The following is an 18688-nucleotide window of genomic DNA, read 5'->3' as shown; positions in this document are numbered from 1 at the left end:
TTACCACTATCAATTTTTCCCACTCTTGGTACTACTCCAAAGACCGAGAAATCATGGAATAATCTTTAAATCCAATTGTACATCTCTAGTGATGAACAGTCCTGTACAGCCGTCTGAATCTTGCGATTTAATTATCAAAGAATGGCTTTCCTGATAACCTTAGTTTTCACATTAACAATTCTAGCAGGCCTAATATATTGTATCATTTGTGATAAACTGTTCCCAGATGGGGGAAAAACACGTTAAAGAATTTAGGGGTTTCTACCATCAAGGATTTCTGAATTAAGTAGGACAGATAGATAAAAGTTCAGTGTTCTATCTTTCCACTCTTCAAATCAATTGTCATCCCTTAAAGCTCTGCTAATTCTGGAAACAATCAATAACCCATTAGAACTAGCCCAAGCTGGTGAGGACTACATGTCCCATGATGCAAAGCAGTAGTGCGGTGCTACGTTGTCCATAGTTCCTCCTGGGTCTTGAAATCTAATCACCTGCGGGGCAAACTAGGTATCGTAGCTCCTTTTCTCAGAAGTTTACTTCGGAAAATTAAAGATAGGGTTGAGAGTGTGGATGTACTGTCACAAGATTAGATTTAACCCATCTACTAGAGAACCAGCAGCAGACAGCTCCACCCGCGCCTCCGGGGGCGGTGCCTGTGGTGACGTCACTTCCGGGATCGGCGTCCCAGGCCAACCCCTCCCTCCACCTCTCCTGGGTCCTGGGCCCAGTGGCCCGGCCGAGGCTGGAGCGGCTAGGAGCCACTACTTTCAGAGCGGACGGTCACGTGAGGCAGCTCAGTGCTGTGGGAGGAGGCGAGAAGCTGAAGTTAGGAAGAGTCCAGTTTAACCGTCACCGGGAAGCACGCTCGAGCAAGATCACTGAGTGCGCTGAGGTAGGGAGTGGGCGGCGGGCGCTGTCCTGGTCTCTCTTGCGAGTGACACCTGCACCCTGGATGACTGGCGGGTGGCGCCCGAGGGTGGAGAGACGCCTTAGAACCCCCTTCCCCCGCGCTCCAACCCCTTATTGGTCAGTACAACCCTGACTCCTCGGCGTCCCTGGGAGGCTCTGGTCGCGCGCGCACCAGGCGGCAGAGGCGGGAGGGTCTGGTGTCGCCAGGTACCTCCAAGAGCTGCAAGTCTTCCTACCCACGGAGCCAAAAGCCCTAAGACCCGCGCACACCCGGTGCTAGAGTAGATCGTCCCCAGGTTCTTCCCTCCGCCCACTCCTCTCACATACCAGGTTGCCCCGACCACCTCACCTGCCCGAGGTGAGACTGAGATGAACCTTCTAGGGAGCATCTCCAAGCAAGAACAAAAGTGAAGACGCTCTTAATGAGCACAAGAAGTCTTCCTAACGCTTGGGCAGTTCTCAGTTCTTTAGACATCAGTGATTGTGTTGATATCTTTCTTTTCCCCAGCCTGGTGGCCTCAGGTAGCTCCCGCAAAAGGCAGGGCGATCCCACAGGCCTTGAGAAGGTTGAGATATCACACTTATTTACTTCTTTTTGGGTAGGTCATCAAGCGGAACCAAGGACCTGTGAATCAGCAGCTCAAATTTCGAAATTCTTATAGTAGGGATGGTTGCCCAGAACCACGTGCTGAGTTAAAAAAATCTTGTTTCAGCATCTTTACAAGTCTAGGGGACTCTTCCTACCTTTTTCACTAGTGGATTTGCTTAGATGAAGTTGGGCAGGCAGATCCATTGTTGTTACGCATAGTCATTTTGTTGGTCTATAGTTATTAAATTTCTTATGAGTTTGTTATTTAATAATGATAAAGCATTAAGTAGTGTTAGGATATTATTCTGATAAAAGAAATACTGGTTCTTTGGATGAAACACATTACAGAGTATGAGTTTTAAAGATTTGTTAAGTACTCTAATTTTATTACAAAGCAAGATTATAGGTGACCTGAAAAAATGTGAAACAAACTTTAATCTTGTTGAATATAAGTTTAATATTCTTTGGGTTTTATTAAATTTATTTGATCGAGTTTATTCTTAAAATACATTATATCCTGGGTTTTATAAAATATTATTTTAAGAGTTGTAGTTACGACACAGCATCTAAGCTTCTGACTCAGTATTATTACTCTGTAAGTTCTTAGGATTTCACTAATTAAATCAAAAGGTAATGTGTCTAAACACCCCCCTTCTTTCCTTTTTTCCTATACTATATAAAGTACTTAAAGTATTATTAGGATGAAAAGCCTACAATACAGCTTCAGGAAGGTCTTTACTGTTCTTTCTCCTTTAATTCTTATTGGGGTGGGGGGTGCTGGGGATCAAGTCAGAGTAAAATGAACATTATAGAAATACTTCACCAGAAAATAAATAAGAAAAATGGATGAAATGTAGCTGAGGGTTAAGAAAGGGGATATGGAGTGGTTTTGCTCTCTTTACCTTGAGAACAAGAGTCCTTAGAGAATTGAGATCAAAGGAAATGTTTTGAGGTGTGCTTTCAATTCAGTTAAAATGAAAGTGTCACAAAATTGAAAAGAACATTTTGCTTTCTTTGGGATTATGCTCCAGTTAAGACTAAACTATCAATATTTCCTTCTCATTTTTTAGATAGTGAATTCCTAAGAAGAAAATAATGGATTGCATATTAGTTGTTCTCTGAGTGTTTGGACTCAACAGTGTACAAGTTTATTGCAAAGGCCAAAAGAGGATGGCAACTCCTTATGTCCCAGTTCCTATGCCCATAGGAACCTCTGCTTCCAGTTTTACAACCAACAGAAATCAAAGGAGTTCTTCATTTGGCAGTATCTCAACAAGCTCAAACTCTTCCAAAGGCCAATTAGAAGATTCAAATATGGGTAATTGTAAACAGACAAGTGTGCCTGATCATATGGATAGTACTTCGTCTGTCTGTAACAGTCCTCTCGTTAGGACTAAATTTACAGGTACAGATTCATCCATTGAGTATTCTACTAGACCAAGAGAAATTGAAGAACAAAGTCGTGAAACAGTGAATTGGGAAGATAGACCATCTACACCTACTATACTGGGTTATGAAGTAATGGAAGAAAGAGCCAAATTTACTGTAAGTATTGATCTCTACTACACACCAGTAGAAAGTAAAAAATTGATTAATCTGTGTATTTAAACTACTGTTAATTAGTCTAAATTATTATACTTATAATTTCTTGAATATAAAATTTTTTATGATTTTTATACCACTAAGTTTTATCATGTTATAGTAAACTTTTGTTTTACTCTAATGAATTTTCACAAACCTGACACACCTGTGTAACTGGCATATCAATCAAGAAATAGAACATTATTAGCATCTGAAAAGCCTCTCATGGTCTCTGTTAGTAACCATAGGCCCAACACTTTTCTGGTAGCCTAGATTAACTTTGCCTGTTTTTGAACTTTACGTAAATGGAATTGTTGAGTATGTACCCTGTTGGGTCTGGTCTCTTCAGCATTATGTTTGTGATTTTTGTCCTTGATCTTGCAACAAATGTTGGTAGCTCCTTTTTATTACACATAGTGTTCCTTTATGTGAATATGCCACAATTTTTTTTTTTTTTAGGTTCTTTCAAACACTTCCGATGTAAACAGTTTAGTACTGTTTTACATGTCACTTGATAAGAGCATACATTTTTGTTTAACATCTATCTAGGACTAAATTGCTTGTTCATGTGCCCAACTTTAGAAGATATTAATGGACAGTGTTGTAGAGTAGTTGTACATATCTGTACTATAAGCAGTGTATCTGATTTCTAATTGTTCTACACCTTCCCACATGTGCTTTTCCCATCATTTTCTTTTTACCTATTCTGGTTTGTGTAGAATAAAACATTGTAGTTTGAATGTTTTTAATGACTAATTTAAAGATTGTTAAAAATTTTCTTGGCCATTTGAATATTATTTTATTCCTTTTTCTCTGGGGAAGTCTTCTCCATTTTTATAACTGAAAGATCTTAATTTGAGTCTAATTTATTAATATTTTCTTTTATGGCTAGCACTTTTTGAAACTTTACCTACTGCAAAGTTATAAGTATATTGTTGCATGTATTTTTCTGTAAGCTGTTTTTACTGGGCCTTTAACATTTAGGTTTGCAAACTGTTTGGAATTGATTTTTGTCTGGTCATTTTTGTTTTTTCCTATATAGAATCAATTAATCAGGCTTATGTTAAGAAGACCACTCTTGCTCTCTGCCTCTACAGTTTTGCTTGCATCATAAATCACGTGACCATGAATGTACGGGTTGGCTTCCGTATTCTGTTTTCCTATTTTTACTAATTCCACAAATTAGTGATTCTTTATAATAGTTCTTGATACTCAATAGTTTTAAGTACTCTAGTTTTATTATTATCATCATTATGGATCACCTTGGACATTCTTGGCTCTTTGCATTGAGATTTTGTTAAGTCTATAAATAAACCTGGGGGATAACAGACAACTTTACAATAGGGAGTCCTCAGATCTATGAACATATCCATTGACTTTCATTTCTTCTAATAACATTTTGTAGATTCAGTGCAGAAGTGTTTCTTCTTTTGGTTAGATTCAGTGCAGAAGTGTTTCTTCTTTTGGTTAGATTGATGCTCTTGTAAGAGATATTTTTTTTATTTGTTCATTACTGATTTGTATATTTTGACCTTTTATGTTTATGTATTTGAACCTATATATGTTTATGTATATCCATCAACCTTGCTAAACTCACTTATGAGGTCAAAATTTGTTTCTTTGGATTTTCTTGCAGTAAAATTTTATGTAAATTTATGCCAGGATAAGAGGGCATCTAGGAAAATGTATTGACATTATTTACAAAGAGAGAGCTTTAGAATTATAAAACTGGTGATATGATGGGGAATCTGCCTGGAACTATCTCTTTTGGAAGGCAGTTTTAGAAATTATAATAAACTGATGGCTCATTTCTTTACATTGTCTTCCCTTCCTTATGAAACAATGAGCATTCATTGAGGTGATGCTGTGGTGTAAATGTTTGTGTCCCCAAAATTTTGTTGAAAACCTAACCTCTAAGATGACAGCAGTAAGAAGCAGGGCCTTTGTGATTAGATCATGGGGGCAGAGCCCTCATGAATAGGATTAGTCCCCTTACAAAAGAGAGAGCTGCCTTGTGTGTCCTCTGAAGATACAACTATAAGACACCATCTCTGAACCAGAGAGTAGGTCCTCGCCAGACACCAAATTTGATAGCTTCTGGAAGTTGGACTTCCTAGTCTCTAAAACTATGAGAGACAATTTATATTATTCATAAGCCATCCAGTTTTGATGTGTTGTTGGGTTTTTTTTTTGTGGTTAATGTTTTTTTTTTAATATTCTTTTTTTTTTATTGGTTGTTCACAACATTACAAAGCTCTTGACATATCATATTTCATACATTAGATTGAAGTGGGTTATGAACTCCCAATTTTACCCCAAATGCAGATTGCAGAATCACGTCGGTTACACATCCACATTTTTAGTACAGCATCCCTTTATGTTCAAAACATTAGAAAAACTAGGGATAACAGGAATTTACCTTGACATTGTAAAAGCTATCTATGCTAAGCCTCAGGCTAGTACCATTCTGAATGGACAAAAGTTGAAGGCATTCCCTCTAAAATCTGGAACAAGACAGGGATGCCCTCTCTCACCACTTCTATTTAATTTAGTCCTTGAAATACTAGCCAGAGCAATTAGACAGACAAAAGAAATTAAAGGCATAAAAATAGGAAAAGAAGAACTTAAATTATCACTATTTGCGGATGACATGATTCTATACCTAGAAGACCCAAAAGGATCTACAAAGAAACTACTAGAACTAATCAATGAATTCAGCAAAGTGGCAGGATATAAAATCAACACGCATAAATCAAAGGCATTTCTGTATATCAGCAACAAAACTTCTGAAACGGAAATGAGGAAAAACACTCCATTCACAATATCCTCAAAAAAAATAAAATACTTGGGAATCAACCTAACAAAAGAGGTGAAAGATTTATACAATGAAAACTATAGAACCCTAAAGAGAGAAGTAGAAGAAGATCTTAGAAGATGGAAAAATATACCCTGTTCATGGATAGGCAGAACTAACATTATCAAAATGGCGATATTACCAAAAGTTCTCTATAGGTTTAATGCAATACCAATCAAAATCCCAACGGCATTTCTTGTAGAAATAGATAAAGCAATCATGAAATTCATATGGAAAAACAAAAGACCCAAAATAGCAAAAGCAATTCTAAGCAGGAAGTGTGAATCAGGCGGTATAGCGATACCAGATTTCAAACTATATTACAGAGCAATAGTGACAAAAACAGCATGGTACTGGTACCAAAACAGGCGGGTGGACCAATGGTATAGAATAGAGGACACAGAGACTAATCCACAAAGTTACAACTATGTTATATTTGATAAAGGGGCTAAAAGCATGCAATGGAGGAAGGATAGCATCTTCAACAAATGGTGTTGGGAAAACTGGAAATCCATATGCAACAAAATGAAACTGAATCCCTTTCTCTCGCCATGCACAAAAGTTAACTCAAAATGGATCAAGGAGCTTGATATCAAATCAGAGACGCTGCGTCTGATAGAAGAAAAAGTTGGCTCCGATCTACATATTGTGGGGTCGGGCTCCAAATTCCTAAATAGGACACCCATAGCACAAGAGTTAATAACAAGAATCAACAAATGGGACTTACTTAAACTAAAAAGTTTTTTCTCAGCAAGAGAAACAATAAGAGAGGTAAATAGAGAGCCTACATCCTGGGAACAAATTTTTACTCCTCACACTTCAGATAGAGCCCTAATATCCAGAGTATACAAAGAACTCAAAAAATTAGACAATAAGATAACAACCCAATCAACAAATGGGCCAAGGACCTGAACAGACACTTCTCAGAGGAGGATATACAATCAATCAACAAGTACATGAAAAAATGCTCACCATCTCTAGCAGTCAGAGAAATGCAAATCAAAACCACCCTAAGATACCATCTCACTCCAGTAAGATTGGCAGCCACTATGAAGTCAAACAACAACAAGTGCTGGCAAGGATGTGGAGAAAAGGGTACACTTGTACATTGTTGGTGGGACTGCAAATTGGTGAGGCCAATTTGGAAAGCAGTATGGAGATTCCTGGGAAAGCTGGGAATGGAACCACCATTTGACCCTGCTATTACCCTTCTTGGACTATTCCCTGAAGACCTTAAAAGAGCATGCTACAGGGATACTGCCACATCGATGTTCATAGCAGCACAATTCACAATAGCTAGACTGTGGAACCAACCCAGATGCCCTTCAATAGATGAATGGATAAAAAAAAAATGTGGCATCTATACACAGTGGAGTACTACGCAGCAATAAAAAATGACAAAATCATAGAATTTGCAGGGAAATGGATGGCACTAGAGCAGATTATGCTTAGTGAAGCTAGCCAATCCCTAAAAAACAAATACCAAATGTCTTCTTTGATATAATGAGAGCAACTATGAACAGAGCAGGGAGGAAGAGCAGGAAGAAAAGATTAACTTTAAACAGAGACATGAGATGGGAGGGAAAGAGAGAAAAGGGAAATTGCATGGAAAGGAAGGGAGACCCTCATTGCTATACAACAGTCACTAATATGGCAGGATGTGTTGTTAATAGCAGCCCAAATGGACTAAACAGGTGACATGTGTGAAAATGCAAATTTGCAGTCTTATTTAAAGCAGTGATATATAAAGGCTTTTTTATACTATAGAGGAAGACAGATTAGTCATGTTCATTCATTCGCTAACTCACCATTGTTTGATTACCTGTTATGTGCCAGATACTGTTCCTGGTAATCGTGGTATAGCAACATGAAAGAATAATTAAAAAGTAAATAAAAAGACTGCTGGTATGTCACTTGGTGATAAGTGATGAGAAACAGAAGAGGAATGACAAGGAATTTCCCTGAAGCTGGGGTTAGGATTTAAATAGGGTTGTCACTCTTGGCCTCATAGAAAAGATGTTACTATTAAAAGGGAGTGAGAAATGAAACTATCTGGGGAAAGAGCTTTCCATACAGATGAGAGGTCTACAGAGACCCTTATGGCTGACAGCAGAGTAAACAACAGAGGAGAGATGAAGGAAATGAGATAACTGGGAAAGGCAGGGGAGTGTGACAAGGATTAGTTACATTGTATAGGCTGTTGTAAGGACTTTGGATTTCATTGTACATAAAATGAAGGTGTTTTGAAAAGGTGTTTTTGTTTGAGGAGATGGGGTTATGTGTTTATTTATGTGTTTATTTTTTGGTTTTGTGATGCTGGGGACTGAACCTAGCATGCTGTGCTCTACCACTGAGCCACATCCCCAGTTTTTTGTGTGTATATGTGTAAATTGTGTTTAGGGGAGAAGTCTGGGTTGCAGATACCAAGCTTGGGAGGGAGCCTTAGATTTACAAAATAATTTTTTCCAAGAACTTTATTTTTTTTTTAATTAGGAGTTGAACCCAGGAGTGCTTACAACTGAGCTTCATCCCTAGTCCTTTTAATTATGTTTGTCTTGCTTATTTTGAGAGAGGGTCTTGCTAAATTGCTGAGGCTGGCCTGGAATTTGCTGTCCTCCTACTTCAGCCTCTCAAATTGCTGGGATTATAAGCGGGCACATGACTACAACTGTACCAAAGTGATCTTTTAACTGAAGACAGTATAGGACTGACTATTGAGATCTGACAATACATAGTATAAAGTGTTTCCAGAGATGTTTAAAAACAAAGTAATTAGGATGAGTGATGATTATGATTAGAAAAAAGGCCTTAAGGGCTTCTTCAGTTGGTAATGTTTTTTGCTCTTGGTACTAGTTACATGGGTGTGTTCACTTATGAAAATACATCAAATTGTATTCTTAAGGTTTATGTACTTTTCTATATATATTTTGTAATTTACTATGTGCTTCTGTATGTTATAATTCACTTAAAAGACCAAATAAGGACTACATAAAAGATAGTACAAAGTTGTATACGCTGTTTTGAATAGCATAGTGGTAACTACTTTTAGAACGCAAAGTTTGAGTACATAAAGTTTTCATTGAAAGCATTACTTAAACAAGTAGAAAGGTAGAAAGAATGCTTTCTAGAAAAGAAAACACAAAGGTCTATGTCTTTCTAAAAGAAGAGCAGTATTCAGGAGTCAGAGTAAGGAATAGCTTAGTTAAGGGACAGGGCAGTAGTTTCTAAAATAGGAAAATAAAGTCATGTGGATTTGTAGACATGAAGTTGATTTTTAGCATTCGTTAGTTATTCATACTAACTGAATTGGGACTGGGGATATGGCTCAGTGATAATAGTGCTTGCCTAGGGTATTTGAAAGGCCCTAGTACTGCAAAGGGGAAAAAATCAAATTAATTTATCTTTTTTTTTTTTGTCTTAATGAGTGAAAATAATGTTTCTTTTGTATCTCCATTGTGACTAGCTTAGGTCAGGACTTTTTGCAGACTTTAAAAGGGTATCTATTTAGGGATTTTTATTTTCTACTCTTATATTTTAGGAAGATAATTATTTCAAAGCAAAAGATGTATCCTTAACTCTTGCTACTTTTTCCATTTAAAATCTGAAAATACAGTCTGTATGGGAGGGGAGGAAATCAAATAGTAAAAACAGTCTGCAGTCCTTAAATAAGGACTTATCTCTAGAGGAGAACTGGCTAGTCGATGTGTGATGTGAACCTCACTTGTGACTCACATTTGTAATTTTAGATTTTCTAGTAACTGAGTTAAAGAAAACACTGAAAAGAAACAGGTAAAATTGTTTTAATAAGATATTCTATGCAACTTAATATGTCCCAAAATATTATCACCTCAATATGTAATCAATATAAAAGAATTTCAATAAAGATGTTTACATCTTTTTTCCCATTAAGTCTTTGAAATCAGGTGAGTATTTGCACTCAGAGTACATGCCAGTTTGGACTAGTCACATTTCAAATACTGAGTAGACACATGTGACTAAAGCATAACTCTAGAGAATTATTGCATAACAGATTTCAATAAAAGAATTACTCTTATTAAGAGTTCACTCATTCAACAAATACCTAAGTACTTATTTGTTACCTTAATACAGCCTATAGCACCAAAAACTACTAGATGTTTCTCTGTAATTTTCTTACATACTTCTTTATAATAAATTATAAAATTATACTTTTTAAAAAAATAGAATATATTTTTCTTGTTATATTCTTTTAAAAAATATGTTGACTTGATTTAATTATGTTTTTCTATGAAATATTCATTGTGCATAATTGTTATTATGTGCAATTTTGTAAACCTTTGATATGGGTTTTTAATATTTCAAGCTTTTATTTCAGCCTTGAAAATTAAAGCAATATAGAACTTATTTGAATAATTAGCTATATAGATTATTGGGTTTAGAAATTAAATTAGTTCAGAATACTTCTTTTTAAGCATTATTTATTATCATTTTTAGAATGCGTATGTTGGCATAAAACATTTTAGAGGCTGGTGAGTTCATTGTTATTAATGTGCACAGAGGAAGCCTTTGTCTCAAGTTTATCATCTTTATTTTCTTAAGGAAAAACTTTGGCTTTGGTATCTCTATTGATGATTATTATGTATTTTTGACTATCTAAATGGTTTCTCATATTTTTTGGATAATAATTGTTACAGTTTTTTTTCTCAAGTTCAAGTTTTTAATATATTAGGTTTGAATACTTTCACTTTTTTTATCTAATTCTTTCTAACTTTCTGTAGGTGTATAAAATACTTGTAAAGAAAACCCCAGAAGAGAGTTGGGTAGTTTTCAGAAGATACACTGACTTCTCTAGGCTTAATGACAAAGTAAGTACTTTAATAAATCCCAACCTGCCTTTTCAATGGAGTTATCTGTTCCTTGCACTTCTATTATATTTTTATGTTTTTTCCTTGTTAATTATGTGATTCAAGTAAATCTTTACTAATTAATAAGAAAATTGTTTCATTTTACTATAATAGCCTTAAATTCTATCTGTAATATATAAAAGTATTTATGTAATCATGTAAGTTTGACAAAGATCTATATAATAAGATCACAATTTATAAAATCATTACTATAAGAGTAAACCAAAAAAATATTTTAACATATTGCATTAGTGCTATTCCTGTCTCCTGTTGTTATAAACCTTGTTACTTAAAATCACACTTATTTATTATTTAGTAATTTAGGTGGGTTCAGCTTGATTTGCTTTTTAGTTTTAAGCAAACTCAAAGTCAAACTTTTGACTGGGCTAGGCTCTTATCTAGAGTCCCTGAGGAAGACTCAGCTTCCAGTTTTATTGAAGTTGTGGGCAGAATTTAGTTTCTTGAAGATATTGGATTAAAGTCCCTGTTTCCTTGCTGGCTGACAGCCAAAGGTAATTCTTACCTCATAGAGACTACTTTCCATTCCTTGTGTGTCTTCAAAGCCAGCAACAGTAACACAAGTCCTTATGATTTGAATCTCTCCAACTTTTTCTTCTGCCACAAGCCAGAGAAGACACTGTATAAGTCTCAAGTTATGAAATTAGACTCAACCAGATAATCTGCCTGTCTTAAGGTCAACTGATTAGTAACCTTAATTACGGCTGCAAAACACCTTTAGCTCTATAACATAACAAAATCACAAGATCAATACCAGAGGCAAAGGTCATAAAGCCATCTAGAATTCTGCCTACTACACATATGAAACAGGATAATAATGAATCTTGATATATTAAGAACCCTTAAAAATAAAAAGTGAGCCCAAAAGAAAAAATATAAAAATGATATGAACAAGGTAATTCATAGAAGAAATATGAGTGACCAATAAATTCTGAAAAATTTACAACTACTTCAAGAAAAGAAAAATACAAAACTATTTCCCCTGTCAAATTGAAAGATGTTTAAATGGTATCATTCAGCATTGAAAATGCAAATCTTCCTAAAGGACTCCATTAACTTTTGCATAATTTTGATGCAGTAATCAGATTTCTAGGAATCCTGTGTAACCAGTCATGAATATGGGAAAGGCTTAGTTCTAAGTATATACAATATGCTAATATACTTAGCATATTGTTTATGGTGATTTTGTTTGTGTTCTATTTGTTTTTGATAACTAAAACTTAGAACCATCCTAAATTTCTCACAGTGAGGAATTAAGTAAATTGAAGTTAGAATGTAATAAAGAGCAGAGCTATCCACAAAGCTTGAAGGAAACCAGATGGGGTAGGTGGTGGGGTAATTGATATTTTGGAAGCCAAGAAAAAAATCATTTTTTTACAAGAAGCAAGTGATTTATGATGCTTTTAAGAGGCCAAATAAGATAACCTTAGAACATCTGGAAATCATTCCCCAATTTTGACTGGTATGTAGTAGAGGAAGCTCTATTGGTCTTATTCTCTCTCATTTTCCATCCTCTCTTTACTCTTTTCAAGAACTACTAAAAACTTCAAAAGTTAATATATTCTTATAATGCTTTGTGCTGAGAATGTCGATTTATATGAGTTAGCAACTGCCTGCTAGAAAATTTCTGCTGCTGTGAAAACCTCGGTTTAAATGAAAAAGTAAAATATAGAATGCTAAACTATTTTATCTTTTATTAATTGTGCTTAGGATGCCCTTTTTTAGTACAGATTCAACATCTCTACTCTGAAAATCCAAATTGCAAAATGCTCCAAAAATTCTAAACTTTTATTGATATGTCACTACAAGCAAAAAAATTCCACACCTGACTTCATGTGGCAGGTCATAATCAAAGTGCAAAGTGCACTAAAAATATTATATAAAATTATCTTTAGGCTATATTTATATAAGATATAAATACATATTTATATATGTATGTGAGACATAAATGAATTTTATATTTATACATATAATTTCATATTTATACAAGATATCTCATTGTATATATGCAAGTATTCCAAAATATGAAAAAGTCTGAAGTCTGAACTACTTTTGGTCACAAACATTTTGATGTTTAACCTATGTGACAGAATTAAAGTTTATCTCTAATGTATTTCTACCATTTATCTGAATTTTCTTATTCCTGAGCTTCATATATTATGCAAATGAATTAAGATCCTATAATTCTGTGCTTCTATTGCTTCTTTAATAACTAAATAAAAAGAAGATAAAAGCAGTTCATCAGTTATCAGATTCTTAAATGGAATTCTTAGGGTTCTTACAAAATTGTCATTTTGTCACTCAAACTGATTTCAAACATTTTCAGCTCAGAGCTATTTAATCCTTTATAACATTATTTTTCTTTTCAGGACTCAACTATTATTTAGTGTTTACTTCTCTTTCTCTCTCTAGATTGACCTGTTTTGCTCAAAGGCTTGTCTTAGGGAAGCTGAGATTTTGGTAAATTAAACCATTAATAAATGTCTGTATCAGTCTTAGTAGCAACCCTTATCCTCTGAGGATACACTCCAGGACTCCAGCAGATGCCTGTTACTACAGATAGTACCAAACCCTATAAATATTGTTTTTCCTATTATAGACGTAGCTATGATAAAGTTTTATAAATAAAGCATGGTAAAAACTTAATAAAAACTAATATAAAATAGCACAATTATGATTGTATACTATAATAAAGTTACATGGATATGATCTCTTTCTCTCAAAATATCTTACTGTATTATACTCACTCTTCTGATGATTATGTGAGATGATATTATGCTGACATGAGATGAAAATAAAATGAAGTAAATGAGATAGACATGGTTAGGTAGCATTAATCCACGATATGAGAATTTCTTAAAAGTATTGTAATACCACAACAGTTGATACCATGAGGAGTAACAAATGACTTAACAGGCAGGCAGGTGGCATATAAAGGATGGATATGTTGGACAAAGAGTAGATTCGCACCTCGCTGGAGCAGGATGGTGCAAGATTTCATCATGCTACTCAGAATAGCACATAATGTATATAATCTCATCTTGACTTTTCTCTCTTAAAATTTATAAATTTGTATTCATGGAATTTCCCACTTAATATTTTTGGATCACAGTTGACTGTGGGGAATTGAAACCACAAAAAGGAAAACTGCAGATAGGGGAGGACTATTACAGATACCAGAAAGACCTCTATCCATCACCTACTTTTATTGGCAGGATTCAAAAATGCCAGTCTTTTATAAGATCAATCATGAAATGTTTATGAAACGAGTAGCTTGAGCTCAGCATTGTCCTAGAAATATTAGATAACATAGAAACTGTATAAATATGCTCCTGACTTTAAGGAGCCTACATTTCTCATTTATAGTTGTGAAGAAAAAAGTAGCTAATTGAAGTTATGAAAATTTCTGAGCATAATTCAAATAACACTGGTTAGAAAGAAAAATTTCCTATAGAAAATTGAGAGGGCTCTTTTATTTCCCTTTCTGCTTATTTATTTATTTTTTAATTTCCTGAGTTATAGTCTTGCTTAGCTTCTCTGCTAAGTAAGTCAGAAGGCAAATTCCCAAACAAGTTCTAATGTGTATCTTTACCTGAATTGAGGTGACCAGGCAGAGTTATAGAGTAGGCTGGTGATTAATTGGTTACAGACATATAGCCATGAGAAGTGGGTGTTTCAGAAGTCGGTATTTTTTTACTTACAAATCACAGCAGCATGTCAAAGCTGAACACTTCTGTATGTAAAATGAGTATTTTCAGCCCAGTCCACAGAGCAAAGTGAAGGAAGGAGCAAAACCATCTTCAGTTCATTGTTAAAATGAACCAAGTTTATATAGAATATCAGGGCCAGACTTGGATATTATCCACATGTAACTAAACATACTTGTATAAATATAAAATGTTATATTTTACATTTTTACTTAACGTTTTATCCTGTGTGGACTTTTTCCCTTTTATAGTTGTAATATTTAGCTTTAAATATAAAAATGTGAATGTTTATAGATTTATTTCATCCATTTATTGAACATATAGTATTGACTACTTTTTTTATAGCAGGCATGATGGTGGACATTGAGGATGCAGCTATATTAATTATAGTGTAGTAATGGTTCTGAATCTTAATGACACTTTGGACTTCCTGAGAAAGCTTTTTAAAATCATGGTGCCCAGGTCACACTCCAGCTGTCAGAAGCAGAACACAATCATTTATACTTTTTTAAAACTCCTTGAAAGATTCCAGTGTGGAGGCAACATTTACTAAGAGAATCCCAAATTAAATAAGTATTATTTACATGTGATAAATACCATTAAAAAACATATTAATGACTTGACAATGTGTGGCAGAATGTCTTTCCAAAAAAATGGCCACAGCAATGTCCTCAGTTCATATGCTTTTCCAGAATCTTGCCAAGGTCTGTTAAGAAATATAATCTACTTCCCCCTTCATTTGAACCTGAATGAAACAATAGAAGACAGCAGAAATTATGCTCTATGACTTTAAAGGTTGGATCATATGAAGTATATAATTTCATCTTGACTTTCTCTCTTGAGATGCTCCCCTTTGAAGCCTAACCTTCATGCTGTGAAAAAGTCCAGGCCATCCAAAGAGGCCATTGCTAGGATTATGGCTGATAGCCCTAGCTAAGGTTTCAACCAACAACCAGTATCATACATGTGTATGACAATTCCAGCTTCCAGCTTTTAAATCTCCCAGGTGTGGCCCCAATTCATTGTAGAACAGAGATAAGTCATCCTCACTGTACCTTGTATGAATGAATTACAGGCACACTGATTCCATGAGTTTAATAAATAATTTTTTTAACCACTAAGTTTTGAGATTATGTGCTACACAGTTAAAGTAACTTGAACAGAGTATATAAAAATAGATAACCTGGTTGTGTAAATCTTCCCTAAGGAAGTAAATTTTAAGCTAAATTTTTAGAAAAATAGACCATAAACCAAAATATAAAAGTTAAAGCTATAAACTTTTAAGAAGAAGATCTTTGCAGCCTTGGAATGAGCAAAAATTTCCCATGATCTAAAAGCATAAGCCATAAAGAAAAAATGGGGGAGAGTCGGGATGTATGTGGGTATGGTTTGTTTGTTTGTTTTTGTGGTAGGGATGCAACCCAGGACCTGAAACATGCTAGGTAAGCACTCTACCACTGAGCTACATCCCCAACCCTAAAAGGAAAAATAGACAAATTAGATAACATTAAAATGTAAAACATCAGCCCTGGTAAGACTGTCAAAATGAAAAATCAGGCCACAGTCTGAGGGAAAATATTTGTAATACAAGTACTTGTATGTGGATTATATATAAAGAACTCCTGGCACTTACTAAAAAGACAACCCAATATTTTAAAAGGGGGATGTGCTAGAAAGATTTTAATAGATAATTTACCAGGAAAATATATGCATATAAATAAGAAAATGAGAAGATATTCCACATTGCTATCAATAAAGAGGGGCAAATAAAGAAATGTAATAAAGAAATACCACATTGAAATACTGCACACCCACTGGAATGGCTGATATTAAACAGATGGACAGTGCCAGGTTCAAGCAAGAATGTGGAGCAACTGGAACACATTTGTACACAGGACTGGTAAAAATCAAGAAGAGAAATAAGGCACAAAAAACTTAGCTGAATTTCATTATTTTAAGCTTTCTTCATGAATAATTTCATATAATGAGCAAAATATACTTTCTAGAATTAATATAATTCAACTAAACATTGTATTTTCTCTTTCTCTTTCAGCTAAAAGAGATGTTTCCAGGCTTTCGATTAGCACTTCCACCAAAACGCTGGTTTAAAGATAACTACAATGTCGACTTTTTAGAAGATAGACAATTAGGATTACAAGCATTTCTTCAAAATTTAGTAGCTCACAAGGACATTGCTAACTGGTATGTAACAAATTAAAATAAGAAATTATGAAAGCATTTCAACAACTGACTTAAACTAAAGAATAAAAATAGGACCTACTTAGTTTAAGCACATAATATAGAGAAGGAATATAATTACTTGTCTTATAAAATAAAGTTCTACATGGGATTTTCTTTCAATTAAGGATTTTATTTGGCATTTCATTTTTATTAAAGCTTTTGCAAAGTCAGTGAGGTAAAAAATTTAGTTTACTATATAATCACACCAAGCTACCCAACTATCAACTTAATTTTAATATTTAGCATTTTTGTGATCATTAAATAAAATTATATTAGTCAATTCTGAATATATTTGTAAGAAAATTTCTTACTGCTTTAATATCAGCTAGGTCGCTCCTTTGGGGACTTCAGATAAATTAGAATTAAATTTTAGAAAAATGTAGAGAATATTTATAATAGCGTATCTTATATGTCTGTGACTCTCTAGCAGTTTTTCTCAGAAAGATGAAACTCTTTTTCTACCCTGTTTTCTCAGTTTGTCTTTATGTATATTGCTTTGTGTTGTACATAAGACACAAACCCTGTACATAAGAAGCTTGCTTTTCAATGTGAGCTGCCTAAGCTTAATAGCTCTTTTTCCTTTTAATAATAAATTACAAGCCAGACCCCCTTCTCTCTGCTCCAGATATATATATATGCAGCAATCTCTGTGACATCTTCCTCAGATTTCTCAAAATTTACCTCAAACCTAAAATAAACTTAAAAGCAGTCTCCAGACTGTTTTCCCCCAATTTTCAGCATCACCTACCAGATCTGCAGGATCTACTTATATCCCTTCCTTTATGTTTTAGGTCCCACTCAAACATGTCTACTTTTCTCCATTGATGCCATTAACACCCAATCCAAGCAAGTATTTTTGCCTTAATTACTGTAGAAATCTTCCCACTGGTCTTCCTCACCCCCTCTCAGAAATCTTTTATGATACAGTTATAAAACACTTCTGGTCCCTACCTACCTGTCTTTCCAACTTCAAATGTTATTATTCCTCCCCATTCCTCATTCTCTTTCTCTGTGCCATATTAATCATCTTTTTCTTTCTCCAAAATCACCTTGCTCCTTTGTCCTTCAAATTTGCTATTCCCTGGAAAGTCAATATTTCACACTACCTACCCCTGGCCTAAGTAACTCTAATACATCCTTCAGATTTCACCACAACCTTTATGACTTAGGTAACTGGCCTTCCTGACTGACCTCTAACCCATCACCACCAAAGACTAGGTCATTTTCTGTCTTTTTTTCACTGCCTGTACCAGCCCTTCTTCACTAGCTTGGGAGTCACCTCCTTGAGACACTCATTGTATGTAATGAGTTAATTAATTTCTCTTACACTCCTGGGATATTACTAGCTATGTGCCAGTCTTAAAAATTGAGAAAATAATAACTTAAGTAGGGTTTAATTCTCTTCATGGAATACCAGTTGAAAGGCTGGTTGGTATATGACTCTCAAAAACTTTAGTTTGTAATTACATCTGTGATTATTTGGTTGTGTTTATCGTACCAGGTCATGTGACTATTTTATTCTCCAGTGTCTCACTTAGCACAGGGCTAACATGCCAGTTCTCAATAAGTAGTTTTCCAATGAGAGAACTGTTGATATTCACTATTGTACTATTTATTAGAAAAAAAAATTGAAACAAGTATGGCATACTTAGCAGTTGTGTGATCTAGGTGGTGGGAACTAAGTAATACCTATTTTTTATATATTTTGTAAATATTCTCAAAATAAAAAAAATATTTTTAATTCAGGCACACAATATAGTAATAAAAGTTAACAAGCATTAAAATCATAGAGAATGTCTTTGAAAAAGAGATACTTTATACTGTACCATAAAAGAAAACTTTTACAAAGAAGTCAGTGCATCCTATCCCTTTTCTCCTTTATTCAGTAAACCTTTATATCTTTGTG

General features: G+C 34.6%; 1 protein-coding gene across 1 annotated transcript in view; it reads left to right on the top strand.

The window, feature by feature from the left end:
* Positions 1–691: 691 nt before the first annotated feature.
* Positions 692–18688, top strand: part of SNX16 (sorting nexin 16) — a 31922-nt gene continuing 13925 nt past the window's right edge. Inside the window, exons 1-4 of the mRNA XM_081265803.1 lie at positions 692–892; positions 2569–3043; positions 10691–10777; positions 16595–16743. Coding sequence (XP_081121929.1) covers positions 2669–3043; positions 10691–10777; positions 16595–16743 — 611 coding nt within the window. The 5' untranslated portion in view covers positions 692–892; positions 2569–2668. The remainder of the gene's footprint in view (positions 893–2568; positions 3044–10690; positions 10778–16594; positions 16744–18688) is intronic.

Source organism: Spermophilus citellus (assembly GCF_964194105.1).
Source record: "Spermophilus citellus genome assembly, chromosome: 14".
Lineage (NCBI taxonomy): Eukaryota > Metazoa > Chordata > Mammalia > Rodentia > Sciuridae > Spermophilus > Spermophilus citellus.
Note: the sequence above shows the minus strand (reverse complement) of the source record. Positions and strands in the feature narration are given on the sequence as shown.